General features: G+C 40.8%; 1 protein-coding gene and 1 long non-coding RNA gene across 7 annotated transcripts in view; both read right to left on the minus strand.

The window, feature by feature from the left end:
* Positions 1-6,301: 6,301 nt before the first annotated feature.
* On the minus strand, positions 6,302-10,012 carry LOC112970292. The gene is made up of 4 exons (XR_003254940.1): positions 9,889-10,012; positions 6,949-7,137; positions 6,711-6,796; positions 6,302-6,574 (listed from the first exon to the last, which is right to left on the minus strand). It is a non-coding gene; the product is annotated as an uncharacterized LOC112970292 (long non-coding RNA).
* An 863-nt stretch (positions 10,013-10,875) lies between these two features.
* ATG4C (autophagy related 4C cysteine peptidase) overlaps positions 10,876-22,192 on the minus strand; it is a 28,868-nt gene continuing 17,551 nt past the window's right edge. Inside the window, exons 8-11 of one of the 6 annotated variants that reach the window (XM_026074491.1) lie at positions 21,810-21,888; positions 21,071-21,147; positions 16,676-16,795; positions 10,876-12,133 (exon numbers count right to left, since the gene is read on the minus strand). In XM_026074491.1, the coding sequence (XP_025930276.1) occupies positions 11,963-12,133; positions 16,676-16,795; positions 21,071-21,147; positions 21,810-21,888 (447 nt within the window). In that variant the 3' untranslated portion in view covers positions 10,876-11,962. The other 5 variants (XM_026074497.1, XM_026074496.1, XM_026074495.1 and 2 more) reach the window with 5 other exon arrangements.

The following is a 22,192-nucleotide window of genomic DNA, read 5'->3' on the forward strand; positions in this document are numbered from 1 at the left end:
TCCATTAAAACGTTATGAAAAAATAGTTACTAAGCATGCACCTTAAGTACTTTTTCCTGTGTTAATCTCTCATTTATTTTAAAATGCGTTGTAAAAATAGCAAACGGCATCAGCAAAAATTTGTTATTTAAAGTCTGCCGTTTCCTCTCCTTACACATGAGCAGAAAACCACTGGTGCCACCAGAAAGACGGCCCCAGCACCTCCTAACATACGCTTAGCCCGCACCGCGCCCAAGCACCTTCCAGGGAGGGGGCTGCACAAGCGCGCGGCCGCGACCCCAGCCCAGCCCAGCAGGCGCACGCACAGCCCCGGGGTTTGCTGCAGAGCAGGGGCCCGCCGTGGTTTCAGAGGGGYGCATCCTAATCAGGCAAAGGCCACGGGAGCGGATGCCCAGGTTGGGCATTTCAGGCACATGGCTCTGAACCGAGTTGCCAGGTACCTTGAGGCTGCCACAGTTTACAGGTGCGGTTATTGATGGGGAGATTATGTCGTCCATACTTAAAGAGAAATCACAGGCTGCTTCTCCCAACAAGTTACACAGTTGTTCTTAATTTCCAATCACAAGGCTAGCAATAGAATGAGATTTTTTTTATAACTGACAAGCTAAAGTGACTCCACCTTTTTTTACTGTACAACACTATTGAAACCCTTTTGGACTTTCAAGTTTACTTTAAGGTTATAGATTTAACAGCTTTGATCTTCTAATAGTGTTTTCTAGAGATGGATTTGTTTTGGCCTCATGCAATCACTGACTTTGTTCTTTGCCATACAGCTAAATTACATATTCATGGGAGCTGATATGTTTAACCAAAAAAAAATTTTTTTAAGTATTAATTTTGTGTTCAGTATTTGCCCATTCAGTATTGTCAGCCTGTTTAACTCCCTGAAAACTGAGGCCTGTAGTAATAGAGATTAGCTGTAAATAGCAGCATGTTAGGGGCCAGAACACAAAAAAAACAATCAAAAAGWCTTTCTTAATTTATCGTTTCACAACACAACAAGCAGAAGTAAACACTGGCAAATTTATTTTAAGGGCCTGCATGAGTCAGTCCCTCAGTGCCTCTGACTGTCAAACCCCTACTCAGAGCAGAGCTGAAGCCAACCTTGTGAGTTTTGCAAATGAAGCTCCTGTGGAAGTTGCTGTGGCAAGTTTTCATGACACTGGTGCCCACTGCTCTCTGGTTTGAAGCTAGCTTTATTTCCCATCTTCCAGAACAGGACTGCTGAAATGCCCATGCTGTAGCCATGGAGCTGCATTACCAGCCCAGTGCAACGTCGTGGAAGACTTCTAAGGAGAATTTGGGTCAGTGACTCGCTGACAACCCCCTAYGCTCAGGTGACACATCTCAAAGCTCTAAAAACATGGGCAAGAGTGAGAGACAGGAGATTCGGTGTATAGCTGATGCAGTAGCTGAAAGAGCTGGATCGATCACGCCAGAACTGGTGAGACCAATGTTATGTTAGGCGACTGTCTCACTGGTATTTCTGAGGACCACCTGGAGGCATGGTGAGAGAGCTCCTGGAGGTTTGGACGTCACTGCCCTGTAATCCGTAGAGGTCTCCAGCCCTGGTCTCAGTTTCAAAGGAATTGAAATACATTTCTCTATAAGAAGCTTCTTTTTAGTGCAAGGGCAGGTCATGTGCCACTGAAAAACAGCAAACCAAGTTTGGGCAGAGGACAAGCTCATCTAGGTGTGTAACACTTGTACCGCCAGTACTATGTTTTTCATTGCAAAGGGTTCACCGTTGCTAACGGATTGTAGCCACGCTGGCGGGTCAGGGGGGCTGCAACAGGGCTATGAAGTCCTCAAGCGTCTTTTTCTCACTTTTGTAGCTTTACATCACATCCTAAATGTATTTCAGAACAGTTTGCTTAAAATTAAGCACAGAAAGACAGTACATCCATCACATCCTCTTTACCAGGCTGTTGAAGGAACTAGGCTTGTGTGTGTCGTAGCGTTTTATAGCAACAGTCTTTCAATAGGTCCCCGTGCTTTTAGCGAAAAACGGAGAAGCTGGCTTGCCTCAGAGATGCAGACGAGGTTCTGTTTATTTTATGAATGCGTACAGCCAGTGTATCTGCAGTTTGTCAGATTATGGCTATTCCTTTAGCTCCTTTGTACATACACACACACACACACACACACATATATAAATGCATGTAAAATGTATATTTATATTAATAGAATTCTGTCTCAACAGATTTAATTCTTAAATGCTACATATACTTGTTTAATCTCTCGTTTTAAAAGTAGAAAAGGTTAGATTATAACATCAGGTTAGCTCTCTTTGAAGCAGGTAATAATTAAGTTGATTCACTGTTGCAATTACTGTCAAATCCCCCTTAATTACCACAGATTTTATAGCAGCTTCATTATATGTCTGCTGTAATGCATTGTGGCCCTAAGGAGAAGTGTTGCAGGAAATTCTGCATAGCATGTATAATTCTAACCTGCAGTTAAAGCTTCCAGTGAAAGCCTCTGCACTAAATTTATCTTTTTTTGACATTTTTTCCCCCTATTATTTAAAGCAGTTGAACTGCGGTAACACCACTAAAATATACACCTAACTTTGTAAGTGAAAATTGATCTCTTCACAGGTATTAGGAATGAATATGGAGAAATGATAAAATTAGCGGTGAATTATTCTTGTGAAAGTGCTCAGCAAAAAATGAATAAGAATTCTGCTCTGACATGACGGGGGGAGCAAAGTGCTGCCACATCCTGCAAATCATACACCCCTGACCAACCTTTGCTCGCTTGAGTAATCCCATTGAATTCAGTTTTCAAGGAAGTAAGGATTTGCAGGATCAATCTGCTATACATCAATATTTCCATTCATTGCTCATTTTACATTTTATGAACTGGATTACACAAATACAAGGCACACACAAACAATAGCTTTGACGGTTTTTATTTCATCCACATATTAGATATGCTGTCACATTACCTTATACAAATATTGGATGAAAATAGGAATTCAGAAAATATTAACACCTATTTTATTATTAATTTTGTAAGAATTTTTAAAGCGATTCTTCTTTAAAATTGACTTTCCAGCTAACTTTTGTAACAACATAGCCTTATGAAACTGCTACTTTATGGTTCATGTGTCACTGCTTGTTTCCATTGGAAAAATCTTTACAAATCACGGTCTGTAAATGGAGCCTGCAACAGTTCAAAACAGATAACTGAGTAATGTGTCCCATGGATTCTCTTGTAACGAAGGAATTTACTCCACAGAATATATTAGATGCAGAAAGGGCTTCAGTGTCAGTGACACTATTGGCAGCTGTGTTAACAGTTAAGGAGCTGGCTTTGTACAGCAGTACAGTTATTAAATTTCTCCAGAGACCATGACTCATTAATCAAATATTCATACATCTCTGTAAATACACACTGAACAGAGAATACCCTCAGAGCTGAGCATCCCAGCACAAGTGCTCTTTCATGTAACGCTGACAAAATCCTGAGAACATGCGGTCATGTTTTGCATTTCTAATGCTGTATGTACTCTTTAGTACCCCAATTCCTAAAAACAGAACACAAATGATCTTACTGATTGCAAGTGTTACATAGTCACAATTAAAATTGCTTCACTATTGCTTCATACCATCTTTTTTAAAGTGAAGACAGTGAATCAATTCTTCTGTTCTTTGTTTACCATCAGACAAGCAACTTTTTCCCATACGGATGGAGAAACCCAAGGCCATGCTCCTATTAATACAAGAATTTGTATTAGCATGAAAACAACAAACCACTGGTTGAACTGCAAAGGCCAAAGAACTTCATATATTTGCAAAGACATGAGCTTGCTGTATTTAACCAATAGTGTCTTCTGTGTTTCCTCGCTGCCATGAAATGGCACGTCCTCTCACCTGCTCCGGGGGGGCTCCGACAGGTCTGAGCTGGAGGCTTGACCTTGAGCGGGTTGAGATCACAGTTCATAGGTCAAATCGCTCTCTCTGACCAGCTAAATCGCCTCACCGTGAGCCTTTGAAAAAAATTCAGGTCTCTCTTTGAACCCCCCATCCTAGGGCATTCATGTCTAGGAATTTGTTTTTGACGATTGCAGAGTTATAAAGTTCTGGTATATTCAGATTCTGGCTCTGTGTGGTTTGAAATAATAGATACCTTTATATAGTGTTAGCTGTAAATTGGGATTATCGCATTACTGAATGTATATTTTTAAATTCCGTACTATTGTGCTCTGCTGTTGTGAACTCAAAGGAACRATGGCATGGAAGGGACCGGCCTGAGTCAGCACGTCCATGGGCAAGCCCAAAGTCCAAGCCCAAAGTCCCGAGTGATGTTGCTAAGAGAGGAGGAATTCACAGAGACATCACGGTGATGATGGTGAGTCTCAGAACATATTCCTTCATAGCTTTTAGAGTCCACAGCACCACTGGAACCAGTACCCAGCTGCAAATTTTGCAGGGAAATTTATAAACTGGCATAACTTCCTTACATTCTGTAAATAATTTGCAAATGTCCCAGCTTAAGGGTTGAACTTTAATCAGTTTGTTGCATAGCAGGTCAGGAGAATGGATTGCCTGCATTTTTTTCACCAATGGTGTGAAATGTTTCATTAGATTTGCACTTGTTAGTGGAGATGCAATAACCCAAAAGAGTAAATACTTCCTTTTCTAATTAAAAAATACAGAGACTCTAACTTAAGCATCTCTACAGTTCTTACCACAATTATTTCAGTGCATTTTAATTTTCTTTAACAGGGGTTGACGTTTACATTTTAAAAAATAAAATCCACTCCGTTGTGTAATTAGGGCACTGACTGAGACAGGATGGCAATAACCTCTCCCACCTCTTTTGTAGAAGACCAAATCTAAGCCACCTTACTGCACGAGCCAGCGCASGTCAGTACAGCCGTCGTGGGCGCCCGCTGTGTGCCATACAGGAGACAGCATAAGGCTGCAATTACCGTCCCAGTTGCGTCTTGTCCACCTAAGCGTAAGGCCCAATCCTGGGCTCACTACAAATGATCCTACTGCCCTAGATGACCTTATCCACTGACCCACCAAGCTGCTGGGCGTGGATAAATCCCTAACCCTTTGACTTTAATAACGTTCCCTTGAGGCACAGGGATTCACTGGCAGGATCGGAGTGTAAGAAAAGAGTAGATGGAAAATAAGAATAATGTGAATGCTGAGCAGAGAACCCATAAAGTCTTGGTTTTAACACATGCCTACACACCCACTAGAGCTAGGCGAAAACAGCAAACATTTATTTGCGCATCTTCTTGCATAAATAAAGCCCTGCTGATTTGCTTTGATGGCATTTACGACCACATTTATTCATAAACATTAGAGTGAGCAAGTTTTTATTTGCAAGAGCGTTCGCAGAAAACAAAAGCGTCGTGAATTCTGGTGTGAATAAATATCAGAAAGCTCTCACACGAGAAGGGCTCCTGCAGTCATTAAGTAAAGCTCTTTTTACTATTCACACCGTGGATTCAAACAATTACAGCTGTCTGTGAACTGCTTACAAACAGGGAAGGGAATTGTTTATAAAGCTCAGTTCATCCAAYTAGGCAACAGAAACCATCTCATGAAGATACCCAATCATATGGTCAAATGATGATCACTCGAGGCTCTATCCTGACTCACTCAAATGCCCTTTTGCACCTTTTTGGCAGTGCATTTAAGACACCTGCATTTTAAGACCGTTTTACGTAACAGCATCATGACCTAAGATGGTACRAGGTTGTAACTCATTTGTACTGCTAGAAAGCAGCTGTAGACTAACCCCAGGCCGTGAGGCTCACGTAAGATGTTAGGCTGAAATACTGCCATGGGAATTATACCTGCTCGTGATCCACAGCCTTCAGCGCAGGATTAGGGGTTTGCTCTCCAAGCACTGGGAAGAAAGAATGCATCCGTACTCCCAAATGATTCGCAGTAATCAACTACAGGGTGGCAACGGATCATAAAATATTCTGCCCCCTTGGAGGCTCCTGGTACTACGAGACGAGCTAATGCTCCAGCCCCCCTGCAAAGTTGTCTGTGGGTATCAGCTTCAATGAAAATATTGCATAAACTGAGCACAGGGTGGGCTGGACCTCCAACGTGCTGTTTGTGTTCATTTGTGGTGGTATTGACCTTTCATAACTCACTTACGGTTGCTTTTCATTCCATCATTCCAGTTAAGAGCTCGTCAATAACTCTGGAAATAAATCAGGCCTCCCGAGTAAGTCCAGGTTCTTACTGTAATTAATGGCAAACACACGATCCCTTCCCTGCCTCCCCAGGCACGCTGCTGCGTGCTTCTGACGGTGCTGCGCGCGACTGCAGGACTAGCCTGCTTTCCGCTGCCAGCACTTCTTCTTGCTGAGGGATAAGTAAAATAAATTAAAAAAAAGACTTTCCTTAGGATAAAAACCAAAGCTAAGGGCAAGGGCACAAACCAAGATCAGGGCCTGTTACTGCCTCGCTAGCTTATGCGACGGTGTCAGACCCGTGCAGCCCTCCCCACGCACTGCGTGTGGCCACCGCGCAGCCAGGGAACCCAGGAGCACAGGCCTAGTCCTTCTTTCACGTTCACACTTGCTGTTTTCCACCTAAATTTTCATATGGATTGTAGAAGAAAGAAAGTGATGTTTAAGTGGCAGTTAGCAGACACAGAGCAACTGCTTGTTTATAATGCTTTAACTGAGGAGCACATCACCACGCTAAACGTCGGTCAGGTGTACTTACCCACTCCTGAAGCGCAGTATGGTGCGGACTCCTTTCAGAGGCCAGTGAACCCACCATGAGCAGATCCAGACTTCACACGGCCTTGCCTGTTGCGGGAGTCAAAGAAGAAGGGGTTTTGCTGAGAACATGTTAGCTTGAAACCTCGCTGGCAGGTGTGGGGAGACGTGGGGTCACTCTGGCAGAAGCTGCCGCTGCCCCTGTAAGGAAAGGCAACAGCCGCCCTTCACGCGGGCCTTACTGCTGCCTGCTCACGCCGCTGTCGTTTGGGAGCATCTCGTTAATACCGTGGCGAAAAGGTAACTGTCGAGCAGGAAATGTGTTTGGGAGATTCCCACCAGGCTGTTCTCACCGGAGCCGACCTGCTTGGAGACCGGCGGTAACGAATGAGCAGGGCCACAGTTTTATGGCTCAGCTGAAGCACTGGGGCCTGAAAAGAGAAAAGTAAAAGTCTTTAACGAAAGGAAACATGGAGCAAGCAATTCTACCTGAAGCCACAAACAGGCGCTAACTTTGTAACCGTCCCGAACCTCTTTCGCCTTCTAGACAGTGTAGAAATTGTTGTACAGATCTCCAGACACTGTTTTTCTTTGACATCAGTTGTCACTAGCAACACGAGTCAATAACCCCTTTCCTAAACAGTCACTTTGGAAACCGCCAACTCAACAGTCACTGTGGGGCAGCAGCATCCTTCCAGCATAGCCGCTGCTGAGCGCCGGCCCCATGCGGCTGCTGGCTGCCCCTGCGAAGTTAAACCAGTGCGCGGGATTTTTCTGCCCTTCTCCACCCCATCTGAGGTAGCGCTTTGAGTTGGAAAGTCGTCAGAAACGAGCCACTGTCTTCACTGTCTGCAGGGCAGGTAGGTCCTGGCCCACAGACATTTTTAAAGGTTGGGATTTTGGCTTGAAATGGCAGCGGCCACAAGCTGAGGGCCAACAGAAAGGGGATGACACGGCAGGGTGGGTTTCCCACGGCGTAGCTGCACAGGCAGCTCCCCGCCGAGGTCCTTCACGCTGCGCCCGCACAGCGTCCAGCTGCGGCACAGGACAGCACGGCACCTCGGGGAGCAGCGAACGCGGACCCCGCGGCCATCGGTGCTCCAGGGGCCATGGGGTTGGGTCCCTGGTCGGCTAGAGGCAAGCAAAAGAGGAGCCTGAGGCCTCCCATCGCTTTGAAAAACAAGGCCAGTGTCTTGGCCAGAAGGGGAAGACGGAGGCCCAGCTCCTTATGTGGAGTCCCAGGGTTGCGTCCTGCTGGTGTTATAAAGACACAAGCAAGCGTTCCTTCCGAGGGAAAGGGAAATGGCAGAAAAGAGAAAGTAAAGGTTATTAAGAATTAAAAGATGGGACTTCTTTGAGAAGAACTGCCGTTTCCCACCATCTGTGGTACGCGCAGGCTGCTTCTGGCAGGAAAGCAAGTCCTCAGGCAGTGATTTGTGAAAGTCCTTTCAGAAAATAGGCCACTGCTGGGTGTGTGAGTAACTAATGCTCATTTGGTTTGTGTTTGAAGGCAGCAGCAGCAACAGTGATGACACAAATTAATTGCACAGTTTTCAGGAGATAATGCAGACGAGGTAAAGAGAATTACTATGCGATTAACATAGTTTCCAATTAAAGTCCCCTGTAGTTACTGAAAAACATTAATTTCTAGTAACTTGGTAATTTAACTTGTGTCACCACTGTACATGGGTCTTCGGCACTAGGGCAGCTCATGGGCTCATCTGTGCTGAAGTGTGTTGTGTGAGAAACAGTACAAAAAAATCTAGAAATAACTATTAGTTTTTAACAACTATTTATAGCAGGCTTCAAATAAAACACCACTGTGGTAAACTAAAGGATTCGATAACAGATTTAAGGACTAAACAGTGTGAGCTGTTCTAGCACCAAAGTCTTGCCCTTATCCAAAAAAAGCAAAATAAATAAATAAATAAACCAACCTAGCAAGGGTGTTTCAACCCTTATGTTTCTTTATGAACAAGTTGCAGAAAGACTGAGACAAATGAAACTATTTCTCCCTTGCAGGTAAGTTTGCTGTTGGGAAGGCAGAACTACATTTTTCTTTTTAACACTTATGTACTATAACTCTTTTATTTCCATTTAACCCTTTCTGGTAAAGGAATGCCAAACCCAAAGACTTTCAAAGAGCAGCATATTTCTAGAGGAATAGCTAGCATATGCGGGTACATGCACATAGGATTTTCTAAGCTACTTTAATTTCAAACAGTGAAGTTCAGGAACCGAGAAAATTAATTCTTTAGTTATTACCGTAGGTTAAAGTTCCAAGTACTGCAATGAAACAGTTACCCAGCCTGTGCTTGTACGTATTTAGCAGGTGAACAGGTCCAAAGGCACAGACAGGAAAAACTTGTAGAATTACCAGCCCAGAGCAATTTTGTTTTAGTCTGAAGACAAAATCTGTCACCACCAAGTAGAGTCGTTAGCGTTTTTATCGTGTATTTTCAGAAACATACTTCTGTTTTGAACTGCTTGTTTCAAAACGTAAGGCTGCGTAGTGACCAATACTGGAATAGCCATTCCTCTGACCCCTGCCCGATCGACCGGCTTGCTACCCGTAACGTTGTGAAGGGTGAAGTCTACAACAGGACAGGACGGACCAAGTCTTTCAAAAGAGACGTGGTCTTTTGTGCAGGGCTGGAATGGCTTGAGACATGTAGCAGTGTTTGTACAGTTACTTTCCATTTTCAAAAATAAAAATATCACAAAGGAAATGGCAATAGGAAAAGTCCATTGGGCAGCTAGATGTTTTTCTTCGTTTCACATAACTAAATACTACTTCTGACTTCCTCATTACAAATATTGCAGACTCCGGTGCATTAAAGTCTGTAAAGCTTATTACATTTTATTATTATTACTACAACAACAGAAGTTGTAAATGGAAAAGACATTATTGATTCAACTAATCAGCTGAATGCAGGATTGTTCTTCATTGTGCATTCGCTAGCCTTTGGGCCAGCCTGGTTTTTAACAGCCTTGCATGATAACACTTCCAACACTTCTCTGCGAGATTATTACACAAGCTCGTATTCCCCTGTAGGAAGCTTTTCCTTTAGTCTCTTCCCATTTCTGAAGCTGTACGTCCTTCTAGCATTTCCTCCGCTCCCTCCCCTCCGCACTGGTGCGTATATGCTAAATATCTGTAAACTGCCGTGCTCCCCTCTCACCCTGCGCTCACTCTTCAGCCCCAGAGTGACGGAGCCACACAGTTACAAGTTTATCTTTCTTCAATCCATCCCTGCAGGCTCCTGATCATTTTTACTGTTCTTCTGTGAACTTTAATTCGTTAATGCCTTCCTCCTGGAAAGGTAAGCAGAAAGCGGAGCATCAGTGCGACCAGACTCTACCAATTAGATCCTTCTGCTCGGTGACAAAAGCTCTTAATGGGGCAGCACAGAACTGCATTTTTTTTTAAATGTGAAAGCAAAGTACAGCTTCATGTCCAATTTCCTGCCCGCTGTTACCCAAAGGAACTGCTCAACAGTTTGGCATTGTTTTTGCTGTAGCTACGTTAACTACTGCTTCACTAAACAGGAATCTGCTATTATTTTGTTCTCACTGACATTCACAATTCTCCTCATTTTGACATCTAAATTCCATAAATACGTTGTTTACTCCCTCTTCTGGGCTATTAATGAAAAATATTAAGGAAGATCAAGCCAAACATCCTCACATACATGCAGCATCTATAAGTAATATTATGCCAATTATTAATATGATTTAACAGTGCAGAGGTTACTAATTTAGACAAATGATATGTTTTTTTCTGAAAAAAAGTGAAACCACAAATAATCTCATTGGGCTTTTTGGAATTCTAACTCAATGGACACACGTGAAAATGCACATTTCAACCCTGACAGGTACGTACACTCGATCCAGTTCTGCCTGAAACCTAGCTATTAGTCACTTCTTTCTCATAAAGGGAGAAAAGGCACTTTAATGAATACATGTGATGCTTATTATTTGGATAGACAGCATTTGTGCCTTCTGTGCCTGAATGGCACTTAGAATAGGTTAACATTTGGTTTACAACACAACAGTAAAATTTGCCTTTATTACAAATAAACAGAGTACTCACACCTTACAATATTTTTTTAGATGCAGGATTATATCCACTCTTAGAGGAACTAATATTAATATGAAAACCACATGCATTTAATGTTTTCACACTTTTTATTTTCCAAGCAGTGTTAATATGAATTTTAAATATTACATTTGCTTTGTTAAAACATGAAACTATTTATGTACATTTGTTTGCAATTTTAGAACACAGACCATCGAGTAACCATTTGTACAATAACAACATGTATCAAAAAAAATCATACCCCAGAATTTTTACCATCTACTCCCCTGCTTGCTTTAAAAGCTGCACTAATAGCAGAGAAGCCTCAACATTATAATAGCTGAAACAGAAAACAAACACTGCTCCCTTCTAATAACTGTCTTTATCTGCTTTGATTGGTTGCAGTTAATAGTATAACCTTTAAAAATTGTGGGGAAAGCTAATACTTTATCTTCACTCCTCATATTAAGGCTCCAAAGCAAGCTTAATGAGAAACCATTATAAAATCATACTGCTAAATAGTATCTTAACTCACAATTCAGCCTATATAATTATATCAGTATTGCAACTAACAATTACTGCTGATATATCAAACTCACATCCTGAGCAGCACACTGGAAGAAAGGTATGCCACGACTACAATATTAACCATTACTAGGGCTTACGCAGCACAACGGATTCGCGTGTTACTCTTGCCACTGGAATGCAGAGCTCAAATTTTGCTTACAAACAGAAAAAAACTGGTCTCAAAACCTGTGGATGGATGTTCGTGACATAAAACCAACAGACATTTGGCAGCCTCTGCTCAGGATCTGTCCTGGGCTGAAGCACCGGCAGCGTCACAAGGTAGGATGCAGGCACTGGCCAAGCTCTTTGCGAGGACCAGCCCAGGACAGAGGCACGTTGCCGCGTACCGGCTCTAAGCGACGCCGTCCCTCTGCACGAGCGCAACGTCGCATTAAACTCACCCAACTACTGATGAACAAAAATAATTAGTACGTACATTTATAAATGACATTTTAAAGACTATTAACATATAAAACATCGTAATCTTTACGAAAATAGACCATTTCCAGCACAGCTTGCCTTTTGGGGGGAGGGAAGAGGACACATATATATATTTCTTAAAAGACAAGTGTTCTCCTGGACAGCTGCCAATAATCTTGTGTAAAATGTCCTTAAAGCAAGACAAACTCCTCCGTACTAAATCTTTTTAATCTTTTCTTTTCATCCTCAGAGAAAAGGTCATTTTCTTCATGGAGCGGACTGGAAGCAAAGTCATAGTCTCTAGAATGACCCTTTACAAATGTAAACAAGGGATATTTCTCCTTAGATGAAGATTTCAGCATCTATAATGTAAAACACATACCAGATAAAATGTTAATGGGGAATGAACAAATACAGGAACTAGTGATATTGATCTAATTAATGGCTGTAAAAGGAAGAATGCAAAATGCATTTTTAAATTATTTTCATTATTGTCACATTAACAAACAAAAGCATCGCAATATCTAAACATTCCCCCCTCCTAAACAAACATTTATTTCCATTTCATCTTCTGCAGATAGTACAGAGCTTCATTCACAATTTTGTGACTAACCCTGCAACTTGTTCCACACCCCTCATCTCTCTGTGCAATAGGTGTTTGTTTTAATGGAGCTAGAGGGGAAAAAACCCTGCAAAATAATTAATCATCTCCTGGATTACAGGTATGAATTCTGTAGCAACTAGGCAACTTGGGGAGATATTTTTATTGTAGAAACAGCAAGTACGATAATCGATATTTGTATTAAACACGTACATTTAAGAAAGTAAGCCCATCAGGAGCACTTGACTTAAAATAGATTGCATATGATAACAGACTGTGGTAATTAGGGTACCAGAATCTACAGTTTGGAAAAAGAATACTGAGCATGCTGCAGAAGGGTGGTAGTGTGGAACGATAAATAGAAAAACAGCAAAATACTTTCAATAGCAGATAATATTCATCCAAACACTGAATGGCATTTCAGCCTTTCAGGCTGTTTAAAGCTCTTGAATGTCCACTGATTTTCTTTTTATTACTTCTTACCTTCTTTGATAAAAAAAAAAAAGAGCTCAATATACAGTGATGCACTGAGATGCAGAACTATGTTAGCATACAGGCATATACTGTGTGGGACTAAGAACTCTAAAAATAGTAGACTATTTATATAATAGTCTATATATACAACTATTAAAAATAGTTTTAATGACAAACAATTAATCTAGAACAGTAAAAACAAATAGATCTTTAAACAGTAAGAGCTACTAAAAAAAACAATCAGGGCTGGAAAAGTCACCCTTACAGTAAAATCAGATTCTCTGACTTTTACTGTGCTTGAAATTTTCCGCTTTGTTCTAGTCTATTTTAATTGCATTCTGCTATTGTGCTGTGAAACCTGGGGAAAAGGGCAAGGAGATACAGAAGAGACATGCAGACATTAACACGCGAGAGCACAGGAAAAGAAAGAACGAGTGTTCGCAGAGGAAAGAAAGTTTGACAAGAAACAAAGCATTTGTGAATCCTCCAAGACTAGGTAACTGGGCGCCAACGTTGCCCGCTCTAGGAGCCGAGTACAAGCCGGGTCAGCGGGAGCGGAAATTCACAGCCGTACAACGCTGTCTGCCGGCCTCTGCTGTGGACTTTGGCCAGCTCCTGACTGACAAGCGTCCGCAAGTCAAAACTCACCGCTGCTCCTCGGGGCGGCCACACAGGCAGGAGGACCGAACAGACACCTCGCCTTTAAAGAGGCCCCTCCGGGTCAGGATAGAAACGCTTTATCCCTGGGAAACCTGCAACTCCACTGCTATTGTCTGTGCTGAACTTTCCCTGAAACTTCATTCCCTACAGGCACCAGTAGCACCTCTCTGCCTACTGAGGGAAGTGAGGAAAGATTAAAGACAGAACGTGACCTGGACAAACAGGCAAAAGCCTGAGCCTGAACAAAAGCAAGTGGAACTTGATTAAGGTTATAAAGTTACATCTCAGTCAGTGATTACAGAAAATTTCCAAGCATTAAGCAAAATCTAAAATAAATAAATAAATAAATAAATCAGGTATTTAGGTTTTATTTATTTAAAAAGTAAATTGTACAGGAATGCGCGCTTTCATACTACTTGTTATATAAATGGCTGTTTCCACTAAAAAGTTCTTGTGAAAATCAGTCAGACCCTGGAGACCACAAGTTTATTTTGGGAATGACACTTATTGGGATGTGACACATATTCAGATGTCCCACGAGTACTTCATACACAGCAACTCTAAAGCAGTCTATGCGAGACTGTTTTATAATATCAATGGAAAATTAAGAGCACAGATCTATTACATTTCCATTATAGCTGAAGCCACCTGAGGTCCAGATGGACAAGGGACAGACCTGAGAAGCCCTGGAGGTGTTCTGTTCCCAGCTTTGCTGTGGACACCCTAGGCAACGTGGGGGAGGTAAGCGAGCCTGGGACCCCGTGCTACGAAATGGGTGCAATGAGCCTCTACTGAACAATGCCACTGGACAGATCCATGTTTACCTGCAGGTTCGTTAGATACCGCTCCGATGATTTCTACAGAAAAGTTTATTGATAAATATCAGTATTTTTTTAGTACTTCAGTGTTAGACTCACAGACTGCCACTGGTGCCACTGCACTAATGAGTTCTCTGTACTGAAGTGCACCCAAGTTCAGTACTCAAACAGTCCAGTTTTCCTGAGAACTTTTCATTTCTGCTAAGAATCTGGGCTATAAACAGGCGAATACAATCACGGCCCAAGCTGATTATTTATTTTCGGCCATGGGTTTTGATAGGGAAACAATACACAGCAGGAGCAGAGAGATGAGCGTGGCACCAGTCAGGCGACAGGGTGAGGCAGCGGCAGAGGCTCCCCAGGTGCGCTGGCGGGAGGCCGAGCGAGCGGCTCGCTGCGCTGCGCTGCCCCAGGGCGCGGAGGAGCCAGGCAAGCTGCGGAGCCTGCCCCGCTGGTCACCGCTGCTGCTGCTGCGAGCACAACACGGGGGTGAGGCTCCAGCCACCCCTGGAAGTCCGTGCTTCAAGTCTGCACGTGCTTCCAGGCCTCCTAAATCTATCAGCTGTTTAATTCTAGCTAATATTAAACTACTTAATAAAAGCTAACTGAGTAGCAAGTAGAGCAATAGAGGGTAACTTGAGTGTGATTTGGATGGATTTTCACTAATCACTTCCGTTTGGGTCCTTGATTTCTATGCCCTGATTTCTCTTTCACTGAATATATGGCTCATATAGGGTTTATCCTCAAATAATAAAAGCTAAATAAATCTTTTCTCCAACCTCTTATTACCCATAAAAGAAGCAAGAATCTGAATTTGTTAGTCTAGCCTACATAGGACCCGCTGAGAGTATACTGTGCTACTAGTTCAAGGATTACAGTATTCAAATCGCGAACAAAGGGAAAAAATAATGGAAGAGCAGGAAAAACAAAGGATGTGAAGGAGAGATTGAAAGATCACAGAATCTCTCTCTCACTGGTTTTCTCTCACGTATTTGTATGCAAACTTTCCTCTATTTTGAAACTTTCTGTGTCTGAAATATATTAATATTAAAATAATGTCACTAAATATTGGAGAACTTTTATCCAAAATGCTAGGAAAATAGCTCCAAGACTTGAATCACTTACTGTTTTTATAGCATATGTTCAGGGAAAGAAAAATACTTTTTTCCAAACCCAAAAGAAAAGAAACAAAAGAGTAGGAGAACTTCCAATGTAACTGATTTTGTAATCCAACTTTTTTACCATGTTCTTACATTCTCTCTCATATATGCTAGAATAGGAAAACAAGAAAAAATAGAAACTTCAATATTTAAGCCTTCCATATATTTAATGCTTAGGAACTTCTTTAAATCTACTTTCTAGTTCTCTGTGTATGAATCAAAGAAAAAAAAAACTTCAGCATCAATCAAACCTACTAAAGATTATATGTATAAACTGCATTAAGATGATTATTAAGACTGTTTTAAGTTTAAAATGCCAGTTTTGCTATAAAACTAGTACCACTTAAAAAGATATTCAAAATATTGTACAAACATTAATTCTTTATTCTGCTGCATAACTACTGTGGTTAGAATATAAATATTGCGACCATCTGCTACCGCTGAATCCCTTCATAGACAATATTTTAAATTACATAATATGTTATTCAGTATCACAGTTAACACAACATTAATAATGTTGTATTGCATTTAACAGTCAAGGAAAAAAATGGCAATTACATTTGGACCTAAATAAACCTATCCTTATGTTTTTCAAGTGGAAGGGACATGATCAGACAGATTTACTGAATGATACCTGCTCTGTTGACTTTAAAACATTGTTATCAAATCGTAAACACGCTGCTTTACATTTAAACACAATCAGAAATAGCTCTTATGCTAACACGAAATAATATACAATTTTAGCTTGATCAAATACTTCCTTAAAAAGAAAAAAAAAAATCCCTCCCAAGGGATTTATTGCCTCTTAAAAATTCCTCCTCAGGTACGGGGTAATTCCGGTGCCTCTGAAGGGCTGGCTGCGGAAATATTTTCATTTCAATAGTGCCACCTCGTGGAGCGGCCACGGGCCGCCCGGCTTCCCAGCCCCGGCATTGTTTTTATCCACTCCGTTTCTCCATTGGAGACGATCTCGCAAAATACAATTCAGGTTCTCTCCAGCTTTCACATATTGGCATTAAATAGAGGTAATGAAAAACAAGCTACATTTCTCATCATTAAAAAAGAAGCAATAAATATCAAGAAAAGAATGATTTCTAATTAGTAAAGCTATGCTGATTCTCCCCCCTTACATGCACAATATATACACATCGCTTCCGACCGAGGAATCGATTCCGTAACTTCAGCACCTACCTTTGTTATTTCCTCCGAAGCCTTCTCAAAGTCCTGCACGTTTCTACAATAAAACCCGATTGTGCAGCTCGGATCCATTTTTTTGAACGACATCTTTTTGGGAGACGGACAGTGGAATGACTGCAGTTTTCAAAATTAAAAAACATGAAACACACTGTTAAAGCTGAGAAAGGTACAGATCAAAACACTTACTTTTCTATCAAGCAGCTTTAACATACAATTTCCTGCATTACTTGTACTAAAACCCAGCACACACTTTTGAAGTTATTTCTTCCTGCCCCCAAAAACATTCAAGTAATCCCGCTCTTCTCCACACTGACGACCTCCCGCTGCTCACGCCGTATTCACCAAACTTGCGCCCGACACCATGTTAGTTTGAAATCTGTCAAAGGTCTGCGGCGCCAAACAGGACTTTATGAATATTCCCAAGGCAGAGGAGGTGAACGCTCCTCTGCAAATTGAATTTGTAACAGCTTTTGCACTATCTTACAATTACTGCTTTACTACCACCGCCCATTGCCCCCTTCCCTCCCCCAGCCTCCATAAAAGACACATAATGGAATAAACCAACCTCATGGATTTTTCTTTAGTAAATGAAATGGGGGGGAGGGAAACACACACAAGCCACAAAAGCAAAAAAGTATTACACAAAGCAAAAGTGTTACAATAACCCGCAAGAAGGAGGGGGAGAAAAAACCCCAAACCCTACTAACATGCCCCGCTTTATAAATGTTTTTTTCCTTATGTGAAATTTCTTATCATGACAGATGATGCTTTGACAGTGCTGTGAACTGGGATTACCAGCAGTCATGGTATAAAAAACAAAAAACAAACAAGAACCTTCCCCACACCCCTTCACTCACAGGTTATGAGAGAAAGCATAATATATGATATTTATCCTGATTATGTGCTCATTTATTACCAGAACTGAATGCAGAAAAGGGCTGTAGTTTTGATGAACCTCATCATCTAATAACTGAAACTATTTGGTCACTGCTGCCTGTCCAGATTGAAGCCGGTAACTCAAAGCTGGTCGTCTTTATCCTGCTACTAACATGCAACTACCCAGGCATTTAACCGCTACTAAATCGTGAGCAATCCTGATACAGCTACTCAGCATTTAACCACTAAAAGCTAACGCAACACGTCTGCAATGCACTGCGAGGGGGACAGCGCTGTACTGAAATGCATATTTTGTTTTTCCTGACCTTCCCCAGGGCACGTGCCGTGCCGTTTCCGCTCCCGGCCCTCCCGGCCCCGCGGGGCGCAGCACGGAGCAGCCAGGCCGCTCGGCTTTCCAGCGCGACAGCCCCCCAGCGCAGGGCACCAGTGCGTTGCCTCTGTAAAAGGTAACTAAAAACTGGTAAAATCTCATCTGACTACAGGAGCAGCAACCCCTGACAGTTAATAACAAGCTGCCTTTAGAACAGAAATCCAGTCTACCTCTTTAATTTCTCTTTTGCCACTCAGAAAAGTCAATCTGCAGAAGAAGACAGCCCTACTTACCTCACCGGAGAGCGTTTGTCAGTGTAACGGTTTTACATCTGGAAGTGTATTGCTCCTTACTTGTGATTACTAATCTAATGGAGGTATTTCTACTAAACTTTCAATAAAAAAATGTAAGCAAAGATGAGAAATAATATTTATGCAAGACAGTTTTTATTTATCGTTTTTCTTCTAATCGTGTTCACATTCTCTATGCAGAATTTATAAGTCGAATTCGTTCCTGGGTCATCAAAAACGTAAATCGGAGCTCTGCCTTACATATTACATTTCCGCAACAACATCCTAGCTCTAGTTTTGCTATACTGTTCAGGGCAGTATTCCTAAAGCTACATGAATCACTGTACAAGAAAGAGAAGCGGGTAGGCATTTTTTTTTCTACTCCTCCAAACAAATGGATTCTGGAAGCCAATAGAGAGTGGATTGATTTCCAACTTATTCTGGACAATTTGTCAATTTTGAAAATACTCCCTACAGATAAATCTAACAAGCGACTATCCACACGAAGAAAGCAATTTCTGTTTACTTTTGACATTTCTGGACAAAGATATAATGCTATTAAATGAACTAAGCATTAAATAGCAATATATTTTCCATCTGCAGAAAAGCATTAGGATGCGATCAAGCCAAGCTGGCAGCTCGCATGCCTTCAAAACACATTTTAAAACCTTATTATTATTTGGAAATTCATATTAATGCCAGCCTGCAGCACAATCTGGAGGATTAGTCATAGGAACAGAAACTAAAAATATATGTATTTTTTCTGGCTTGGCCACTGCGCTACGGCGTGACCTTAAGAAAGTCACTTCAGCTCTGCAACTCTGATCTTCCCACCTTTTGTCAGGCTTGCCCAATTAAACTTGCCCAATTAAACTGCAAAGAGAAGGCACTGTATTTTACTACAGTTATTAGCACAAAGGGGCAAGGATCTTGGTTATAATCTCTGGGTGCTACCACAAGGCAAATAAGTAGAGCTGGGACTCTCACCAACTCTCCTTCCAAAGATCTCAACAGTGTAAACCTAAAGAGATCTCAAAAAATAGAGAAAATTTCTGCCTGGGATATTTTCTGATATGTTTTACCCAAAGTAAAATAGCAGCTATGCTCCTTTTCTGAATTCAGAACCGTCTCATTTTCTACAGAACCTTCGACTTCTACATTATATGCCATTTTAATTAAAGCATCCTGTTAAATGTAAATACTGAAAAATACGTGGTGTTTGCTTTAAGTCAGCCCTAGGTTTTATCATTAGCCCTTTATAAGCCCTTTGACATATATAAGCTGTTTTCATAAATCCTGCTTGATGGTATTTTGATTAAGGTATTGTGATCAACTTTAACATATCGCCTCCCTGAAACGGATACATTAACGGATCTTTTTTCATGATAGTAATAGACAAGAAATTGAAGTTAACTCTACTGTTCTCCCAGTTTAAGGTAAATGTAAACTGTCATACAAAACAGCAGCCGCAAAACATTTACTTTACTACAGACTGTTTGACTTACATTCTAAGCGCAACCAATCAATTTAAGATCATCTACTCAATTCCTAACATGGGAGATTAAGAGCTGCGTTCATAATCTTAGGACGCACTGATCTTAAGTCTCACTTCCACTTTTTGCAGGTCTTTACTGAAAACCTTTATGAATCCTACTTTAAGTATTAATATTTCAGGCGTGTGGGAGATAAATACATATTCCTCCTCCTCCTCCAAGTGCAATATGGTTTTTCTGAAGCCATGTTTCAACATTTAGGAGTATGTAACTTTTTGCAGAACTCAGTGGCACAAGGAAATACTACTAAAAACCAGCTCTGTTCCGGGGCAGCTGACGCTGTCCTAAGCAGCTGATGCACCCCGTGAGCGTTTCTACACTTCATGAAGTCGCTTCGAGGATCCTGGAAGTTCATGCAGAAGTCGGGCATACCAAGATCAAGCAGAGGGGTATGGATTACACCATGCTACTGCGAATATTCAACACACACTTTTACAACCGATGATTCTTTAATAACCTCCCTTAGTTTTCTCCCTATTTGCAATGCAAGTTATTTGCGAAGAGGCTAAAAGAAAAGGGAATGCTATTGTAAAAAAAAACAAGCATGATTTTTAACACCAAGGCGTAGCCTGAAGAGGCATCTAGCAAGCCATGGCCTAGAAAGGGGGAGAAGAAAGAAAAAAGAACAAACCCAACACCTATATTTTCAGACCTGTCAGTTTCTTGGAAACTACTAATGCAAAGAAATAGCTAGATTAAAAATAATATGGCTTATTAAAAGAAATAATTCAGAAAACTTGAATAAAATTCATGTAGTCAGCCACAAACCTGACTGCTAAGCCTCAGAAATTCCACCTGTATGAAGCCAAAGTGACCTGCAAAGTTAAACTATGTTTAAAATGATAGCCAACTACTCCAGTACAGAAATATTGAAAATACCTGAATAAAGAATCAGCAGTTACACCTGTAAGAACTGTGGTTCAAAATTAACAACAGGCTCCAAATACTGAATACTACAGTAATTCTCTGACTGATGTTCATTGCAACTTGAAATAAATAAACAAACAAACAAACTACCCCCAAACAAACCCAAGTATCTCATGTTTAAGATCTCCAAGTATTGTCCAGTCTCTTTAATGAAGTGATCATTTATTTTTGATTTTTTTCTGATTTTTAAGTCGAAATAGACAAAGATAAATGAACTAATAATTATAACCACATATCAAATATTTAACCTCTGGTCATTTTTGTTGATTATAAGCCTATAAAGAAGGGCAGAACTTTGATAAATAACATGTAACTCTAAAACCATACAGATGCAGCTAGCTAGAACATCTCTAAATAATTAGTGTTTGATTCATATGGGAAGAAAACAGTGCCAGGTCTATATCCATACTACCTCAAGAGGGAAATCCTTTATGCTGACATCTACAAAAGATTGGCAGTAATGAGGATCCATGTAAATCAAACTGTCATCTACAAGGACAAAACAGAAGACAAGTAATTCAAAAAACACCTTATTATTACACTGCTTACAATCCAATTTCTATGCAGAACAGCTGAAAAAAAAGCCAGCAAGTAACTGCTTGCCAGGCTGATATTCATTGACTGAAGCATAGGTTTTTGCAGGACAGATTAACTTTTGCATAATCAAATATGCTTGTATAAGCAGAATTTTTATAAAGTGATGAGACTGTCATTTAATTTTTGGTGATAAAATTACTTTTACAAACACACAATTATATTCTGGAGTTTGCATATGAAAAATGTATTGTTCTACTTCATCCTGACAGGAAGAATATATTGCTTGTCATTTAAGCATCAGCTAACACCACTTAAAGTAGTAAAAAGTAAATATGTAAATAAGAACTGCCAGACAGTAACAGCAAAGGCTCCTGAAGTTTGGCGAAACAGATAAATTATGCCTTGTTTATGCAACAAGGGAAATTAAATGTACGTTTTACAAAATCCAATTACTACAGGGGATAAATGACAAATGACTGGACTTTGGTAGATATGATGAATTAATAAGGTACTCATTTTGCTATTTTAATCATGCTATTTCCCACTGGTCTTATATTAACTTCCTAACTCTTAAAGAATAATATTGAAGAGACATAACATATTAAAACACTAACCTTGAAATCCAGCAAAGTAATATGACTGCTTGGGTTTGCCACCGATAATACCAACACAATACTCAAGGCTTAAAATTCCCTACAAGCAGAACAAAAAATAATTAGCACAGTGTCAAACAGAAGAGTGTATTAAACCGAATTAAAATTTTTGCTCTGCCTTTACTGTTTTAGGCAAATCTTTTCTTTTCTTTTTTTTTTTTAAAGTCTGACTTAAAAATTGATTTAACTCTAACTCAATTTTTAAATACCTGAAGTACCCTCTTTTCCTGAGAGGAGGAGACAAAACATAACACCATACAAACTGAGAATGTGTGGGCTGCACAGCCAAAAGATATCACAGTATCCAGATTTACAGAGTTCATATACATTCTGTGGCCCTGAAG

The sequence above is a fragment of the Apteryx rowi genome, unplaced genomic scaffold (assembly GCF_003343035.1).
Source record: "Apteryx rowi isolate R43461 unplaced genomic scaffold, aptRow1 scaffold_39, whole genome shotgun sequence".
Classification (NCBI taxonomy): domain Eukaryota; kingdom Metazoa; phylum Chordata; class Aves; order Apterygiformes; family Apterygidae; genus Apteryx; species Apteryx rowi.